At 37.5% G+C, this 19,202-nt stretch overlaps 1 protein-coding gene across 1 annotated transcript in view; it reads left to right on the top strand.

Annotated features, from left to right (window-relative positions):
• Positions 1-855: 855 nt before the first annotated feature.
• Positions 856-19,202, top strand: part of sort1a (sortilin 1a) — a 37,987-nt gene continuing 19,640 nt past the window's right edge. Inside the window, exons 1-2 of the mRNA XM_079844800.1 lie at positions 856-1,275; positions 16,961-17,020. Of these exons, the coding sequence (XP_079700926.1) occupies positions 1,021-1,275; positions 16,961-17,020 (315 nt within the window). The 5' untranslated portion in view covers positions 856-1,020. The remainder of the gene's footprint in view (positions 1,276-16,960; positions 17,021-19,202) is intronic.

The raw sequence follows: 19,202 nt of genomic DNA, 5'->3' as shown, positions 1-19,202 counted from the left end.
GCAAATTCACAAAAGTCTAAAGAAGGATAATCAGTTTTTTTTATTATTATATACTTTTGGACCCCATTTTTGTGTGTGTGTAAATATAATGCTAATTTTTATAATTTAATATAATACCATGCATTTGATAAAGTGGGGTGAACAAATGTGTGTGAAGCTCAATTGTTATTGTTCAATAGTCTATTTATTTAAATGTATGTATAAAAATGTATTACACTTTTATATTATATATATATATATATATATATATATATATATATATATATATATATATATATATATTAGCTCTTTGTACAAAGGAGTTAACATGGTCAATGTCACAACTTAGTTATTTTATTAGTGGCCTTTGTTTCAAATATGTAATAATCATTTATGTAATATACAGTGACATTTTATAAATTAAATGTATGCAATACAAGTAAAAAATAATATATACAGTAATAAAAAATGTATAAGCCAGTTTTTGTAATATCAAATGTTATTAGTGTGAAAGCTTACAATAATATTTATGCAATAAAAAAATTTAATGATGACATTCAAATAAAACTTTAACACTTTTCACAGCTCATTAAGACAAATAAGTCAAACACATGGTAGTTTAGTTGCCACACAATTTGTAAAATAGGTTGGTCAGCAGAAGGCGTGATTAAACCAATTCTAGTGTAGCGAATGCTTGGCTCTTAATATTCATAAACTAGTCCTTCGCCATTGGTAAATTGCGGAGTAATGTCGCTATTTTCTAATTAATATTAATGTTACGTCTGTGGAATGTAAACCTATGGCAAAAAGTTACCACGAAACGTCAGCGCGCCCTACTTAATATTCATGAAAATGGGCGTGTCGAACGGACGGGCCATCCTAATCTTGAACAATCCGCGAGTTGAGTTTAGCAGTGCGAACAGCGGCTTCTCTACAGACATGCGTCAGTGTGTAAACACTGCATGTTCTCTTCTCTTACCAATAAACCTCCTATTTATGGATATTTAGACAGAAGAATTGTGTGCACATTAAACGGAAACCATGAGCACCGTATTCTGCTGTGTTTTGGTTGTGTTATTCTCAGTGGCTCTTTGCATGGACTTTGAAGAGAGACCCAGCAGCTCTAGGAGTGAGCAAACCATGTTTCTAAAGAGTCACAAATCACGAAATCTGCTCAGTTTGAGAGATTTACAGCAGCCGGATCATGGCAAGATGAAAAGGAGTGAAGAATCCGCACAAAATCAATGTGAATCACTGCACGGCTATGATTCCACGTTAAAAAACAACACTCACACGGTAGGTCAAAAGATCTCTTACTCGATACACTCATATCACAGCTCAATCTAATAATATAATGTATAGTGAAAGTCTTTGTGCATATAATTGTAATTTCAAATTTATTTGATCATTTTTAAACGATTTTTTCCCTATGTTTTGAATAGTTACACTTGTTAAAGTTAGTATCTTTTTCCTGTCTTTTTTTTTTTACCTTTCTGAAAGTAGAATACTTTGAAAGCTCTTCCTAAATTTCTAGGGACCATAAATCACAAAAGTGAGATCATACTACTGGCCTCTGGTCTGAGATTACCTAATAATGTACCTACATCACCTTTCTCAGCAAGTGAATGTTATTTTTTCATTCGTTTTTTTTTCTTCTTTTTCTTCAAATGCCACATAGCATTGCCACACCACACCAACATTTAAGGATTTCAAGTATCTAATGGAATTAAATGTCAATTAAAATGATGTTTGTGAAGTTGTCCAGATGGTTAGTGAAAACATCACTCAGCATGTATCACCTTATAATTCGATGGGCCAGAGTTTTTGTGTTTGATGTTCCTTTAAGACATTCCAGAGATTTCATCTTTATGCCAAGAGAACAAATGCATTGATCTCTCTGCGATGTGTTTCTCCTGTATTTATGTACAGAAGGGTCAGGTGATTCTGCCTAACTAGATCTAGTCAGAGCTCATTCATTACAGCGGCCCGTGGCTGATTACTAACCCTTAAGAAGTCACTAAACATGCTTCCTCTCTATATACGTATCTCTCCTATCTAACTCTCTCCCCCAAGCACATCAATTACGTTTTACCAGCGGTTGGCGTGACCTCTCGCTGGGCAGGCATTATTGGTAAAGCTACATATATCTATATCTTTCATATTAGGCCTGTTCTGTGGGATGCATCCCCCTATTTATCCAAATACAGAGCACATTGAGATTTCGGGGAAAGCTAAAGCAATCAGTCATGAGTTTAGCCTAAGTGCTGATAGAGAAAGACTGTTGTTGTTAAGAAAGCACACAGAGCCAGTTCTTTTATGGCCAGTGTTTTTGGCTCTCGTCCTCTCACATTCCGTCCAGCATAAATGAGTGTTGAAGTGAAATGCTTCCTCCAAGAAAGGAATGTTTCTGAAACGGGAAAAAGGCTTGAGGCATGACAACAGTGGGAAAAGTATTTGAAGGCAACGTCTCTCAAAAACTTCTCCTTGTTAAATTCGGTTTCAGGCCTTTTAACACCTGTTTGGATTTTCTTGATCATCAACTTGCATGCTCTGTAGAGTTCCTGCCAACAGTACTTGTAAAGTTCTTGTTGTTAGAAGCTATTTTGACTCTTTATTATGATTAAAATATTTATATAAGACCACTCTTGAGGTGGGGATTTCATAGCATGTACATCCAAACAGCTCAACATTGCTATTTTAAAGGGTTAGTTCACCCAAAGATGAAAATTTCTGTCATTAATTTACACACCCTCATGTCGTTCCAAACCTGTTAGACCTTCGTTCATCTTCGGAACACAAATTAAGATGTTTTTGAAAAAATTGGAGAGCTCTTTGAACTACCCATAAGCAGCAACATCATTGCAACTTTCAAGGCCCAGAAAGGTAGTAAAGACATAGTTAAAATAGTCCATGTGGCTCCAGTGATTCAACCGTAATTTTATGAAGCGACGAGAATACTTTGGGTGAACTAACCCTTTAACAACGTCATAATATTTATAAAACTATGTTTTTTTATCAGAATGCTTGCAGCTAGACTTTTGAATCCCACCTTTTTTATTAGTGATGCACCAAAATTAATTTTGGTGAAACCGAAATTCCAGTTTTCATTTTGCAGAGAAACAAAAAACGTAATTTTTTAATTAGATTTATTTGGGTTATTTAACTTGGTATGCAGTTCAGTTTGTCATGTTCTCATGTGATAAATAAAACCGTCATAAGCCCTATTCGGACGGTAATTGTTTCTCATGTGGACATCCATAAAAATGAATTTGCATGCCACCTCAGTGATAAAACTTGTGCAGTTTGGTTGGTGATAGCGAGTTTTGTGATCCTGCGCACCTGGGAACGCGCTGCTTACGTGGTCAATAACATGATTGTATGCTGTAAATAAAATGTCATATGCTTGGTATAATAAGAATAAATGCATATTTAATTTAATAATAGGAAAATAATAACCTTTTTATTATTTAATTATTTAAATCTGTTTAAAAATAGGAAGATATATATACACGCATTATAGTTAAAATTGTTTTTTGTCTTGTATTTTATCTCCAAAATAAAGGATGTCATGGTAACACTTTCCAATAAGGTTCATTAGTTAACTACATTAGTTAACATGAACTAATAATGAACTGCACTTATAAAGCATTTATTTATCTTTCTTAATGTTAATTTCAACATTAACTAATACGTTCTTGTTAACATTAGTTAATGCACTGTGAACTAACATGAACAAACCAATAACAGCTGTATTTTTATTAACTAACATTAACAAAGATGAACAAATACAGTAGCAAATGTATTGCTCATGGTTAGTTCATGTTAGGTAATACATTAACTAATGTCAACAAATAAGACCTTATTGTATTCCATATGAAATGAGCCGAAATAAGTTAATACATCCTCTTATTTACATGAGGCAAACATAATGCTGGTTGGTTATTTTAACATTCTAGTAATAACGGCCCATTTCAAATGTTTACGTGCTTTTCTTCTTTTTATTTTTTGAGCAGTGATGAAATATATTGCTCTTGTAAATACTACTTGCCAGCATTTCAGTAATAAAAGGCTAGATCTTTAAAATGCATCCAAATTACAGCGAAGCGCAACCATACGGTGCTCTGCAGTGGTTAAAAAGGATATAAACTGTGAATTTTGAAGTGATATATTCTTGAAAACTCAAAAAAATTTAAATGGGCAAATTAAATTGCATTAAATGACCACACGACCTTGGTGTTTGTCAAAAAAACAGTAGGTAATTCGTGCAGGGATTTTTATGCGGGTGGTGGGAGAATAACACTGACATTCTGGATTCGGACGGCAATAAAATCACAGACTAGCCCCTGTCAATGATGAAAACACCTTACGACCCCACAAGAAACAATTACCTTCCAAATAGGACTATAGTAAAGTTCTTCAGCAATGAGTCGCCTCAAAAAATTGTCCATATTGCTACTCCAGCATAATTTATGGTTGTTTGGAAATATGTCACTCCTGTTGGCTTGTTGTAGCTTATCTACTTTGTGTTGGGGAAAAAATAGATGCTGAAACAGTCAAAACGTCATCAGAAAAGCACTATTTAAACGTCACTAAAATTTCAGCAATCGAAAATATTCGGGTGTCGCGATTGGTCGATACAATCGACTGCGTCGACGCTGTTAATTAGTCGACGTCAATATTTTTAGTCGACTGGGTAAGTTTGGTACGATATGAAATTGTATTAGTACTGGTACTTTAAAAATGACAGCACTCTAATAAAAGCAGCATTTCATAATTTGCGTCGATGTGTGACTGCAGGAGTGAGGACGTGTGTGTGAACTCTTCTTCCACCGTTCACTAAACAATGGAAGCAGAACAGTCAAATATATACTTAGACAGATCGCGATGCCAGTTTCGCGGATTATTGGGTTTAAGTGGTAAAAAATCATGTAAAAATGCATGTCCTGGCGAGTATTCGGGTAAACGCAGTCGGATACGTCTTTAGTGAGCGTATACAGAGTTGAATGAGAAATCGGGTGTTACAATGAATTTGGTCCGTGCAGCTCTTAAAGGGCCGGACCTAATATTCTGTGTGAAGCAGGGCAGGACAGGAACATGCCGGCCAGGTGAGTTTATAGGGTTTTTTAACCCTAAAACAATGAATAATAAGTTCTGTAATATTATTAAATTACTTGAAAAACAGTAGTTTGCCATGGTATCGATCCAGTATCGGTATTGAGGTATTTTAGTCTGGTATTGCATGGAAGTCATAATTTTGGTATCGTGACAACACTATTCTATATAAAAAGTATTTGCTGATATTCTCTTTTTTTTGTTATGTTGGTTTACAAATTTGTCCCTTTTTACATTTTTACTCTTTTAGTTTTACATTTTGTCAAGGGCTTGTTTACATTTATACTTTTTTATAGTACACTACTGAATGCCAATGTTGCACGTTAAATTAAATGTTTTTAAGTAAAATTGTTGAAAATGATTGCGATAAATTAGTCGATAGATTAATCGATAAATTAGTCGATAGATTAATCGATATAAAAATAGTCGTTAGTGGCAGCCCTAATCGACCTCATCATTGATTCAGCTGAATATTTTTGGTTGCTGAAATTTTGATGCATGCTTTTTATAAGTCTCTATATTATTCTGGTCTCCATAGATTTGGCAGTGAATGAGAGCCCAAAATTTGAAGCCCAAAAAAAGTGCATCCATCCATTATGAAAGTAATCCATACGGCTCCAGGAGGTTAATAAAGGTCTTCTGAAGCGAATCGGTGCATTTTTGTTAGAAAAATATCCATATTTAAAACTTTATAAAGAAAAATATCTAGCTCCCGGCGGACCGCCTTCCATATTCAGCTTACAAAGAAAGTGTAACGCCTTTCGGTTCAAATGCTTCCGTCCGACGTCATACATCACATCAGGTACATTTTATCTTAAAGCTACACTGTGTAACTTTTTTAGTCTATTCTTAGCTAAAAACACTTAGTTCTTTCAAAAATATATGTGCTCATTAATGTATATTTACTTCTTTCAAGTAATAAAGTATTCTCGTAAGTTTATAATATGCCATTGAAAATACATAAGGTAATGGGATCTAACGGTGGTCGCCATGTTGCCCCTCCATCTTGAAAGTACATTAGCCAAAGAGGGACATACCCGTAAATTCAAGCTTCGCCTTTCGCGTTTTAACCGGTTTTAACACTGTGCGCGTCAACTTGTTCAGACTTGTCTGGTGCATGCGCAGAGAGTTTTCATCTCGGCAGCTCCAGTAACAGAGTTATACGGAGTTTTCCTGGCTTGTTTATTCCTCAAAAGTCTGTTTTTCCTTGTGTGGTATTTCTGTGCGTTAATAACTCCGTAAGTAATAATAGTTATTGTCATTGTGGATGTGTTTCAGAGTGTGTCATCATGTAATTCAGTTGATGTTACCTCAGAAGTATTTTTGTGTCAACATACAATAGCGTAATGCTCACCAGTGATGCGCGGGTCAATGTATAAACAACCCGCACCCGACCGACGTTTTCAACTAACCCGCCCGCAACTCGGACCGCAAAAAAAAAAGAAGAAAATATTGTACCCGACCCGCTTCCTGACCCGCATTTTTTAAAAGTAGTAAATGCTCATCGTAGCTTATTGGGCCATTGAGAAAATGTTTCAGGCCCTGGCGCGGTGCGTTCAGAGGTGCAGCAGCGAGAGCAGGAAGTTCTTGAGGCGGCCCATCATTTTCCATTTCAGCTCCAGATGCATATTATTGATGAACGCGATGTTTATGTTTCGACCCGGCTTGAAGAATTCATCAGCCCACATTTGGAAAACATTTGGAAAAGTGTGAAAGCCCTTAGGAGCGCAAACTGTTATTTTTCTGAATGCTGTATGATATAGCCTAGTGTTATGTAATACAGGCTTGATTTATTCATTTATTTCGTTTAATTTTCTTAACAATTAAGATGCTGCATGTGTTTATCCAGTCTAATCGAAGTGTGCGTCTCTCCCCCGACTTTCCCAACAAAAATCCCGCCCCCTCTCAGAAAATACATAAAACTGACTTTAAATGCGTTTAAAAGTAGCCTATTAAAATGGTACAATGGCATTGCTCAGTTCAACATTTTGGGAAATCGGGCATTTTGTCCCGCGTCAGCATTTATTCAAAAGTTAATAACGCTCAACATTCAAAAGGTAAATAAGGATTTATTGACGATCCGACCGACCGTGACCCGAATATCATTAAAAATATTTTTGGATGACTCGTAACCGCGGGTAACCGCGGGTGGCCGCGGGCACCCGCTCATTTTGGATCAACCCGCGCATCACTGATGCTCACCTATTTGAATAGTCATTCAGTTATTAACAATGTTTATTCGTTTATAGAAAATATTTGCTTGTAATGTATGTTGATGGAAATATGTATCAGGTCTGATCGGCATATTCACACTTGTTATACAGAGCTAAACCTGCGCACACACTTTTGTAACCGGACACCGCTTGTTAGCAGCGGCAGCTCCGCTCCTTTTAATGCAGCTGCATTTAGCGCCTATATGTGGTACAATAAGCTCTGGTTTACGGTTACATTATACAAATGTAACTTATAAGTATAGTTATACAGTTCTTAACTGTGTATATTCTGTCATGTCATTATCATGTATATTTACCATCCTAATTTGTTCTCTCACAGAAACCACATTTATGTACATATCCATGCAAACCTGTTTATGCCTTGCAATTGGATGACTGAATAAACATTACTATTATCAAAGTTCACTCTGGATTAGCTGCAGTTTTTTCTAGCCGAATAATTAGGCCAGTTGAGTTCCAACCATCCCACTGCGCACAGAATATCCCACAGGCACCGTGTCGAATGTGGACGAGGTCGAACTGGAAGCCATATTAATCTTGGACTAAATCGGCCACCGTAGGAGTTAAAACGAAATCGGAATTGAACAGAACAGAAACTAAAATTCACTGGATGGTCATATACATGTTCACCACTAGATGGGGGAAAATATCACACAGTGTAGCTTTAAGTTGAATACGGAATGTGGTCTGGCGGTAGCTAGATGTTTTACTGCATAACGTGATAAATATGTATATTTTTCTTACACAAATGCATCACTTCCGTTTTTTATAAAGCTTGGATTATCCAGGACATTTTTTAATATAACTCTGAATGTATTCGTCTGAAAGAAGAATGTCATATACACCTAGGATGACTTGAGGATGAGTGATTTTAATTTTGGGGTGAACTGTCCCTATTTTCTAAATTCCAACTTATTGTGTCTAATGATATCCAACATAATTTCAACACTGCAACGTACACTAGCTATTTACCAAATGATAGATCAAATATAATTAGTTATCAGTAAAGCAGTTTTGCATTAATGATCTAAAAAGCAATTAGGATGCTTGCAGGGCTAAGTATAATATTCCAGATCTGTTCCAGGCCAAAATGGGCAACAAACCACAGTGTTGCGCAAGAGTCTGTGGTCAGTCGACGTGAAAACTGGCTGCTGATCGTCTTCTGCCTGGTGGAATTTATGACCTGCCAGGGCAATTAGAAATTTTACGAGCTCACAATAAAGTTTTTTTAACAACTGCCTGTAGTTTCTTTTAATGAAGTCTGCGTGAACTTATAACGTTACACATGTTCAAACAGCTTTGTGCATGAAGTTAGCGTTTTAATGATTTGAGATGCTCTTTTGGAGGCTGGAAGACTTCTTAAGACTCCGCTCTGGATGTTTAAATCCAAGTTGTGCCAGTAGGGAGTTATTTATGTGAGTCCAAGGAAAACACAAACACGGCTCCATCTAACGGACTGCTGACCTCTTACCCATTTCGGGTGAGGCGTTCCAGTTAGGAAAACATGGTTTAAGATCTTGATTCCAGGATATTTTTGTGCATGTTTTTGAGTCACGTGTTAGCATTCCCCCACCTGTCTAAATAGCACTTATTTTGAGACTGACTTGAGTCGTGTCTCTTATTAAACCCAAATTCCTTTTTTTTTTGACTGTCTAGAAATGAAGTCATGTTTGTTGTTGGTCCTCAGACTGTGAAGCTATTTGGATCAGGTCTAAAGCTTCTTTTGGCTGGACCTGGGGTTCAAAGACTGTTTACCAGTTCAACACAAGGGAAAGACGTCCAGGTTTTTTGCCCCTTCCTGGTAGCTGGGGAGAACGTACAGAGAAAACATTTTCTGTCCTCTCTGAAATGGTTGGTGAGATGCCAGAAAAGCAGCCTGAACAACGTTCCTTGTGGTTCTAACATGTCTGCTGGAGGGGACGTGTTGAGCTAAGACTATGGAAAGGAGTAGGAGTGAAGTTTTCTATACATTTCTGCCATTGTACAGTGTATTTCTCTTGGAAAAGCCTGTCTGCTGTGTCTGAATGTTATTGTTCGGGAGGATTTCAAGGGCCCCATGGCCTCATGCTCAGATGGCCTCTCCAAGTCTTAACCGAGCAGACATGCTTTAATATTATTCGGCTCTCTCCCCGCAGGATGGATTTTCTCTGCATATATCCCCACTGGGCCATCAGTTGATTGTATCACTCAACTTTGTGAAAACAGACCTTAGTAATACAGCGTTGACCTGTGACCAGTTTGCAAGCCCTTTAATGGTTGTAGGGATTCAAGGAGTCTGAATCCCTGGCCAGGATTACCACACAATTAGGAGTGTTCACCATACCATTGCCTTAGGCCAGACACTTACTCGCATACACACACTGCAAGTGTGCAGTATGCATTCTTGTGTTACCGTGGCAGTTAAGGCATTCTAATATACCTGAAAAAGCTCACAGTTAGCACAGTTTTTTTTTCTAGTAACATCCCCTTTTAAAACACAGCCTTTGCATCTTCCACATATCTAGTACACCATTAGGGGTCGTTCACACAGAACGTGTCTAAAAACGCTCAGGAATGGTTTAAAAAAAGTGTAGTGCAGAACTCGGCTTGGCACGTCCTTTTGAGAGACGAAAATAGCAGCTCTCCTCAAGCTCTATTTTTAGGAAACAGGTTGTTATAATCGCTTGAAGAAATGTATTTAAAGAGGTCATGTACTGGCTTTTAAAAAAATTGTATACTGTTGTCTGAGGACAACTTATGACGTTTGCGTGGTTTTTACTTTCAAAAACATCATAATGAATAAGTAATAGGCTATTTTCTGCCCTGGTTTTGAGGCTCTCTCAAGAAACGCTCGGTTTTGATGGGCGTGCCGCACTCTGAAGACTTGGAAGTAAACGCCCACGGCTAGGATTGGATAAGATTAGCATATTTAATCAGCTCCTCTCAGTACATGTAGGAATTGTTTTGAAAGCGTGTGGTGAAACGCCCACAAGGCTCGCAAAATGTCTTTATCAAACAAACACAATGATTCCGCTCTCATCCACCCGCGATTGATTGGAATGTTATTTTTTTTGTTACTTGGCCCGCCTGATCGGTGACTATAACCGCAAACCGTACACACACACACGCTCACACAAGAAAGGAATGTTATTTCACTATTTAAGATAGCCGGGCTTATGTTTTGGTAGCCCATCTGAAAAACACATAGCCCCGGGACGTTGGGTTTTGCGAGCCCTGGCCCATAACGTTACAAGTCAGAGTCTGATCACGAATTAACCAATAACTCCTCAAATAAAGGATTCTCCAGCCTGTGACAGCGTGCTAAGGTATGTTCAGTTAGACACATACACATAATAAACACGATCTGTAACAATGCAATTGTCACGAACGCTATGGTGAAAAAAGGGGTGAGGACTCAAAATGCAGGTGAACATGAATTTATTAACAAAAGAAACATAAATACAAAACAAAAACCCACTAGGGGGTAAAAATCAAACATCAAACAGAGACAAACCAGGGACTGAGATCAGGGAACAAGAATCAGGGAACAAGAATCAGGGAACAAGAATCAGGGAACAAGAATCAGGGAACAAGAATCAGGGAACAAGAATCAGGGAACAAGAATCAGGGAACAAGAATCAGGGAACAAGAATCAGAAACAAGAATCCCTCCACAAGTAACATAGACAACATAACCGCACAGGACTGAAAATGGAAGGAGACTAAATAGCAGACAAACAAGGCAGGTAACAAGGGACAACAGGTGGAGCAAATTAACTACTAATCAGATAACGAGGGGTGGGGTCAAGACAGATGACAGGCGCACACAGGGCAGAAATAAACCAAAACACCATGTGCTACACAGGACAAGACAGACATGTGACAGCAATACTATCACATATAAAAAACATATTTTACTCACATAAGTGTGTTGCACCATTCCTGTCGGATCCAATATAGAAGGCACATCATTGTGTTTTAATCTCAATATGTCTGCAAATCCAGTCTCGAACTGTATCTTGTTTACAAACGATTCTGCGGTGAAAGGAAGCGAACAAACACGCAATGTCTTGCACACATGAGTTGGAACCGGCATGTTTATTGCTCGGTAGCGCGATCCATTTAGCTCCACAAGTCGGTGGGCGGTGCTACAGAATCAGGCGTACATATTTATCTGTTGAGGCGGCGTTTCTGCATTCTATGACGTCAGTGGTCGACATATTCTGAGAACGAGTTTTTCTGGGCCTGGTGTCAATAAAAGCTTTTCTTTGACTAACAAGGAAGTTTTCAGCGCTGAAACTTACAGGATATTCTTATATCACGATTCATTTTTATATATCAAAGGCTCAATGGAAAGTTGATTTCTCAATTCATCACCCCTTTAATTCAGGCTATCCGGACACAGCCACTAAGAGTGCCTCTTCCGTCAAATAAAACAGTTGCCATGGTCTTCTGATTGGTCCACTGTTTTTGAACTGACATCGATGAGCGGCACTGTGTGTAAAAGTGTGTGCAAACGCTGCGCTCATTTGCGAGATGCTGTAAAAGACGCGAGCACAATGGTCATGCACATCTGTCTAGGGCGTGTTTACATAGAAAAGCAATGGAAAATTAGCGCATTGGAATGGAAAAGCACGTTCTGTGTGAACGGCCCATTAAGGTACCCTATGCAATACACTTGGCAACTTTTTGAGCAATGTTGTCGTCAATGGGCAAGCAGGTGAGGCACAGGGCCCACGACCAATCTAAAGTATCCAGATTGAAATTTGTTGCCCATTCTCAATTGGGAAAGAGCCCAAACAACATCGCTCTGCAACATTGCTCAAAAAGTTGTCCCGTGTATCATCACCTTTAGAGTACCGTTAGGACCTGTTTACACCTGGTATTAAGATGCATTTTGGTCAATCAGATCACAAGTGGACAATGCTAAATACCGGTGTGAATAGGGTATAAAATGTTATGAGCTTGTCCACTTTCGACCACTTCCAGAGGTAGTCGAAAACACAGTCGTCCAGATTGCTTTTGTAGTGTAAATGCTCATGTGGTCGATTGTGCTCGGACAACCACAAAAAAACGCCTGCTGTCCACCTACTGACCTAATGCGTAAACATTATGGGAAACGCGCTAGCCAGATGGGATTTAAACTTTGTCAGCTGAAGACCCAAGTCCGGTTTGAAGACGAAAAACTTACCAAGCGCAATGTTCTCTCTGGCATGGTGGATATCGAAAATGTGGAGAAACGAAAGCTGCTGCTCTCCATGTTTTTCCGTCGTCTCCTTGCATGTTTATATGTAATTTTGTCCATTTGCTCGAAATATCGGGAGAAACCCATACACCCTCCCCTCAAAGAAATCAGGACAAAAGTAGTTGAACATGGACAAAAGAGACGGATTAAAACACCCGGTGTGAACGGGAATGTGTCTCCTTCGTCTACTTGTGATCCGATCGACCAAAACGCATCTTAATACTAGGTGTAAACAGGGCCTATAAACCGTTGAGAAACTGTATCTGTCAATAGAATAAAATAAGTGTAATCCATCTCATTATGTTCTACCTGTATGTATAAAGAAATGTTTTTTTTTTTTATTCTGCAGATTCTCTAGTACCCCCTTTGTTTCCCCCCCCGGGATCGCACTAACCAACAATCTATAAAGCATTACATCACCAAAGTGTGAACTAAAAGTTGAACAATAAGTGTACTGGGCTGCATTCAGGACAGGGCCATAGAGTTTGTTTAGGGCCTTACTTTGAGTCATGTGTACTTTGGTGTTCTCCAAACTGAAGAAGCGTTGTATGGTCACAATGTCTTCTCATCACTCTTTAATCCCCCATTGAAGAAGACTTGTTGGCGTGGTGCAGGCCATTCTTGGCAAGCCTGTTTTGTCGGCCAGTACGGGGATGTCAGCATGTTTCTTTCCTTCTGGTTTAAATATGGCAAGGAATGGAGAGGCAACCACTGTATCCATTATTCAAAGACACATTATTGAGAAGGAATACTGGCCCTGGAGTTTAAGCAGGTGTTTTAGACGTCTTGTTCTTGCTGTTCTAGAACACATGTACCATTCAGGGTCTGTTTTGAGGTGGGTTGCATCAGAAGGATGTTGGCTGGGTTGGTAACATGGAAACTTTTGTTCACACTTTGGATTGTGAGAGTGCAAATTTCCATTGGGCCCGAGCGCTAGTGAGTTTCAAAAATGCTGTGGTTCTTTGGCTTCCCTGGACCTTGTACGGCTGCTTTTTAAGAAGGGGAAAAAAAAGGAAACGTGTAAAAATTGTAAGACGATGTCATCACTGAGAAGTGAGAAGCAGAGTGTTCTGTGACATGGACATTGATCTCCAGGGGCTTGGATGGAATTGCAGAAATGCAGAGAGGATGTGATCCGTAGAAAGGAGTGCGATGCGGAGGCCTCCTTACACAAACATGTCCATATGGACCGTAAAATAGTAGATGAGGTACTCAAAATGGATCTGAATGTGTGTGGATGGGTTTTTTGTCATTATATCAGAAGTTTTTGCTTTCTTTATTCCAGTTCTGCTTTGTGAGTGTATTTTGTGCCAAAATGTAATGCGTAGGCAGCATTTTAAGACATAATAGAAAATTTTTTCATTCTACCTTTTTAATACATTATTGACTGCACTCAGTTTTTACTCTATTCTATAGTTGAATGGCCTTTTGATGTTTTGGAACATTTATATATGTATATGGCTCCATACTCTGGTGTCAAGGGGGTTCCTAAGGGTACCTCCCCACACCCAGAGTTTGGAGCTCCAACTCGGCTTTTTTTATTTAATTTTTTCACCCGGTCAAAGTCCCATCTGTAACCGGGCATAACTCCAAAGGGCCAAGCTGAGTTATGTATATATAATATATATATATATAATATTATATTATTATTATTTTTTATTTTTATTTATTTTTTTGGTCAGGATGTAGGCCTACCTGTCCTGTTTGATGTTTTGTGCTGTCAAATCGATGAATCTCACTCATGTTTACATAATATATGTGTGTGTACTGTGTATAATTATTATACACACACGTGCATGTATGTATGTATATATTTAATACAAATGTCATGTGTTATGTTTATATATAAAATATTTGTATTTATGCATAATATAAATTATATAAATAAATATACAGTGTATACATGCAAATATTTCTTAAATATATACATGAATGAGTATATTTATATATACATAATAATTATACACAGTACACACACATATATATTATGTAAACAAACTTTTAATTTGGATGCGATTAATCGCGATTAATCGATTTAACAGCACTATTTGTAACGTATTTTATTTTATTTGACTGTCATTTTTTTTTCAGTTAACATTCAGTTGTACCTGTCTGATGTTTTATTGCATTATTATATAATTTTTTTTTACTTTTATTGAATTAAATTTTTTACTTGTATTGTATTTCCTTTTTATTGTATTCTATTTCAGCACTTTGGCCTACTCTTTATAAATAACTTGCATTGCTTTTGTCATTGTCTTGACATTCATATTGAAACCATTATAATAAAAAAGCTATTTTTAATTACTTTTTAAATGCTTAATGTTTAGTATATTTTGCATGCAACCCTGTTACCACATTATTATATCCCATTGCACCCAGGAATGTGTGGCTCTGTTCCAAAACCTAGTGAACTGCCTACATAAGACACCATGACTGCTCCTGACACAAAGTCTGTTCCAGATATTAACAACATTACTTTAAGCCAAATTCTATGAAAACACTTTGCCAAAAAAAGTAATCCCAACAAGCTCAGTTAAAAGAGTCTGGTGAGTTGGTTTTAAATAAGAAAGTTGCAATTATATTTGACTCAATAAGCATGTGTGCTATACATATGCTGTTAGTTTAGCAACATGCATTACTAAAGCCAAACACTATCAAAATCAATTGAATTGAGTCTCCTGTGCATTTCACATAAAGACTCATGGATTACTGTCCATGCAGAGCATCCAAATCTGTCACTTTTGAGGTTCCATAACCGAGGCAAATGCCTATGTAGCGAGTAGCCAGGCAGCTCACTATAGCTTTTGGAACAGAGCCTGTGTATGTGTGCTTGGATTTTCTTTATTTTTTCCCCTCCTTTTCTCTCCCACAATCTCTTTGACATCAGTTGCTCTCTTGTTCTCAGTGTGTGAGGCTGATGAAAATGTGGGGCAATCACTCTGTTCTTCACGCACACACACACACACACACACACACCATCTGGGTCTCGCATTCCAGCGGGTGAAACTGAAAGGGAGGTTACACACTCGACTGACAGCGGGCCTGTCCTCTTAAATGTGCCCTTACTCTCGCTCTCTCACACACAAACACACGCACACACACATTTCCTAGCACTGTGGGTCGGCTGACAGCGGCACAGCCATCTGTCGGATCAGCAGTGGTTTCTGTGTGCATGTCGCTACATGGTTCCGCTTCCCTGTGGACAGATAAATCCCAGCACTTGTGTTTTTCTTCCTAGAATCACCAGACTTTTTCTGATTAAGCTCCATAAATATGTTTGCTTAGTTGCCTTTTATTAGACATCGCGTTTTATTAGGCATTACTAACATAACTTTAGTACCATTTATTTTGTTTTTTATTTTGCTGATGATATAGCCTATAATAATGAGACTAATATAAATGGAGAAGTATACTGCTTTAGTTTTTTTCTCTCGATGAAAAGACACTACGACTCATAATTATCCTGTTCAGTGTTTTAAAAGAAATATCAACAGATTTAATTTTACTGTACATCAACAATTGTCCTTTTATTTTGCTGATTTTGTTGATATTTAGTAACTTGGAGAGTGTTATTGTCAAATCAAAACATTGTTAATACATTTGCAAATAAAATGTGCTTATAAAATGGAGTCTTTTGTCTTTAATAGAACAATATAGTTTCCCTTTTCAAGCACTTTTCCCTCATATTATCTTTTTATTTGCTGCTCTTTACTGGATGTTTCTTTATTTTTAGCTATGTAAAGCTGTGGTTTGGAGTTATGTAAAGCTGATTTTGTTGATATTTAGTAACTTGGAAAGTGTTATTGTCAAATCAAAACATTGTTAATACATTTGCAAATAAAATGTGCTTATAAAATGGAGTCTTTTGTCTTTAATACAACAATACAGTTTCCCTTTTCAAGCACTTTTCCCTCATATTATCTTTTTATTTTCTGCTCTTTACTGGATGTTTCTTTATTTTTAGCTATGTAAAGCTGTGGTTTGGAGCCCTGTTTTCAGTCATTATTATTATTTTATTTTCCTGTTTTTTTGTTATTGTTTTTTTACATATTTTTAGTCCAATTCCAGCCTGCAATCTCATCCCTGTGGACTACAGCGAAAGCCTGTGGTGTTTCGTTTCACCACAGAAGCGCTCTAAAAACAAACCTGCATTAGACAGAGAAAGAGAGACCGAGAGAGAACAATATTAGAATAAAATTGATTTTAGAGCCCAAATGCAGTAATGCTAATGAAAATGACCTGTTTTTATTAGAAGATGAATTTATTTTCATTTATGCTGGATATTTTTAGAGAGCAAAAGTTCATGTTGTTCGGTGCAGGGATTATTAATATCATCAATCTACTGAGTTTTAATTTCAATGTTTATTTGCAATCATACTTCATTATGTCTCTACGTCTCTCTTTTTCAGTATAACTTCAATGACCTGAGTGGTTCGGTGTCTCTGGCCTGGGTTGGAGACGGCACAGGGGTGAGTCGAATTTGACTAATTATCTGTATAGGAATACAGTATCATAGCATGAAAAGTATCTAGTTTTAAATGCATCAAGTTTCTGTAAAATATGGGATTTTTGTCTGTCCACATCAGCTGTATCTTACAATAAAAGGTGAATTTATTAAATTGATATTCAGTCAATTGTAGATTTAGGGGTGGCACGGTAGGCTACATGGAAAAAAAATGAACCGTTCGGTTCGCTTGTCTCGGTTCGGAGTGTGTGCGTCGCACGGTTCGACGCATGCGCAATGTATCCTTGTGGCCGTATGTTACCTCAGACAATGGGTGTCCTTTTCGCGCGAAATAAGAGGTGTGTGTTTGTGTGGACATACAGTAAAGTAAAAGTGGAGTGCTGCAGGTCACGTCACGTGTAGAAATGCAAGTGGGAGAGATAAGGAAGGCTGCCCGGAGTTGTTGGAGGATGCGCTAGTGTTGTATAGCAGGCAGGGCAGATGCAGTGCGGAGAGCGGGAGCCGCGCGTTGCGCATACACACATTGGCAGTGTTCGTCTCGCACAGCTGAACCGCGGCTCGTGTATTGCAAATACAGACGAATATAGTCCATTCCGTCACATTTTCCGGTGTTCTCCTCCGACCCCTGTCTGTCTCATGCTTTGATTTATGATGGGCAGCATATATCTGCTGCAAATGCGACCGTGTTCCCCTCTGTTTCATACACACATGAATAACATATTGTATATAAGTAGTTCACATGATAAATGTAACATTTAAAAGTTAAGATATGCTTCTAGTTTTAATAATTTAAACATGCCTTTGAAGTATGGGCCAAAAACTTCTGGCAGTGTTGTGTTTTCGTGTATTTTTTTTTTTTTCCCAGCGCTGGATGTCATATGATGATTGTGAAACACACGGAACACTTCATTGTGAAATTTGTTAATCAGGTCAGCTGAATTATAGCCACAGTGCATTGTACTGATACAAATTTATATGATTAACTTGAAAAATGTCACGCCAATGTGTCGGACTCGGCAGACAGCCAGTTAGGAAACAACTTGATATAACAATTTTTTAATACTGTATCCTAAATTGTGGATGATTAAGCTATATCATATGCTGAAGTAAATTTCTGGAGTGTTAACGATTAAAAACAACAACAACAAGAACCGTACAGAACCGAAAACCGTGACCCTAAAACCGTGATACGAACCGAACCGTGGGTTTTGTGAACCATGCCACCCCTAATATATATATATATATATATATATATATATATATATATATATATATATATATATATATATATATATATATATATATATATATATATATATATATATATATATATATATATATATATATATATATATATATATATATATATATATATATATATATATATATATATATATATATATATATATATATATATATATTAGGGATGCCACAATTGTCTATATAATATTGAACTGTTCGGTACGGCATTCACGGTTCAGAACGTGCTTGTGAATTGCGTTTTTTTTTCTTCGGTTTTTCATTTAAATAATTATTTTTCTACACATTCTATCATTCATATCACAGCCTCCATCCCAATATACCGAACAACGTGACATTCATTCACATCACACATTAGTGGTAGAGTTATACTCACGGAACACTAGAGTTATTCACAATCACGAAAGTTGCGTTTTGAAGCCTTGCCGTTTAAAGCCTTGCGATTTCAGTCACGTGCTTATGCACGGAACCGAACCGCAAAACCGTGGTTAAAAACCGAGGTATGTATTGAACCGTGGATTAACTGTGTTGTTGCATCCCTAATAAATAAATATATATAATATATATATTATTAACTCATTTTACTTTTTTCGTTAAATATACACTACTGTTCAATAGATTTGGGTCAGTATGATTGATCCACTTTTGTTATTTTAACGATGGAAAAAACGGCCGGCATGCCAGGCGGTGGCACATGGTCCAGAAGGGTTGTACCTAGTCTCTTAATGAGTCATGGGTGTGTTTTAGGCGTAACTTGCAATAAACCAATGAGTCTCATCTCCCATTCCTACACCCCGTCGCACTTGTAGTCCTTCCTTTCGCAAATTCCGCCATGTAAATAGCGAATCCTCCATGGTACAAGTCTTGTACCATGGAGGATTCGCTATTTACATGGCGGAATTTGCGAGAGGAAGGACTGACCGCTT

The sequence above is a fragment of the Gobio gobio genome (assembly GCF_949357685.1).
Source record: "Gobio gobio genome assembly, chromosome: 19".
Classification (NCBI taxonomy): domain Eukaryota; kingdom Metazoa; phylum Chordata; class Actinopteri; order Cypriniformes; family Gobionidae; genus Gobio; species Gobio gobio.
The sequence above is the reverse complement of the archived record's forward strand: the minus strand, read 5'-3'. Positions and strand labels throughout refer to the sequence as shown.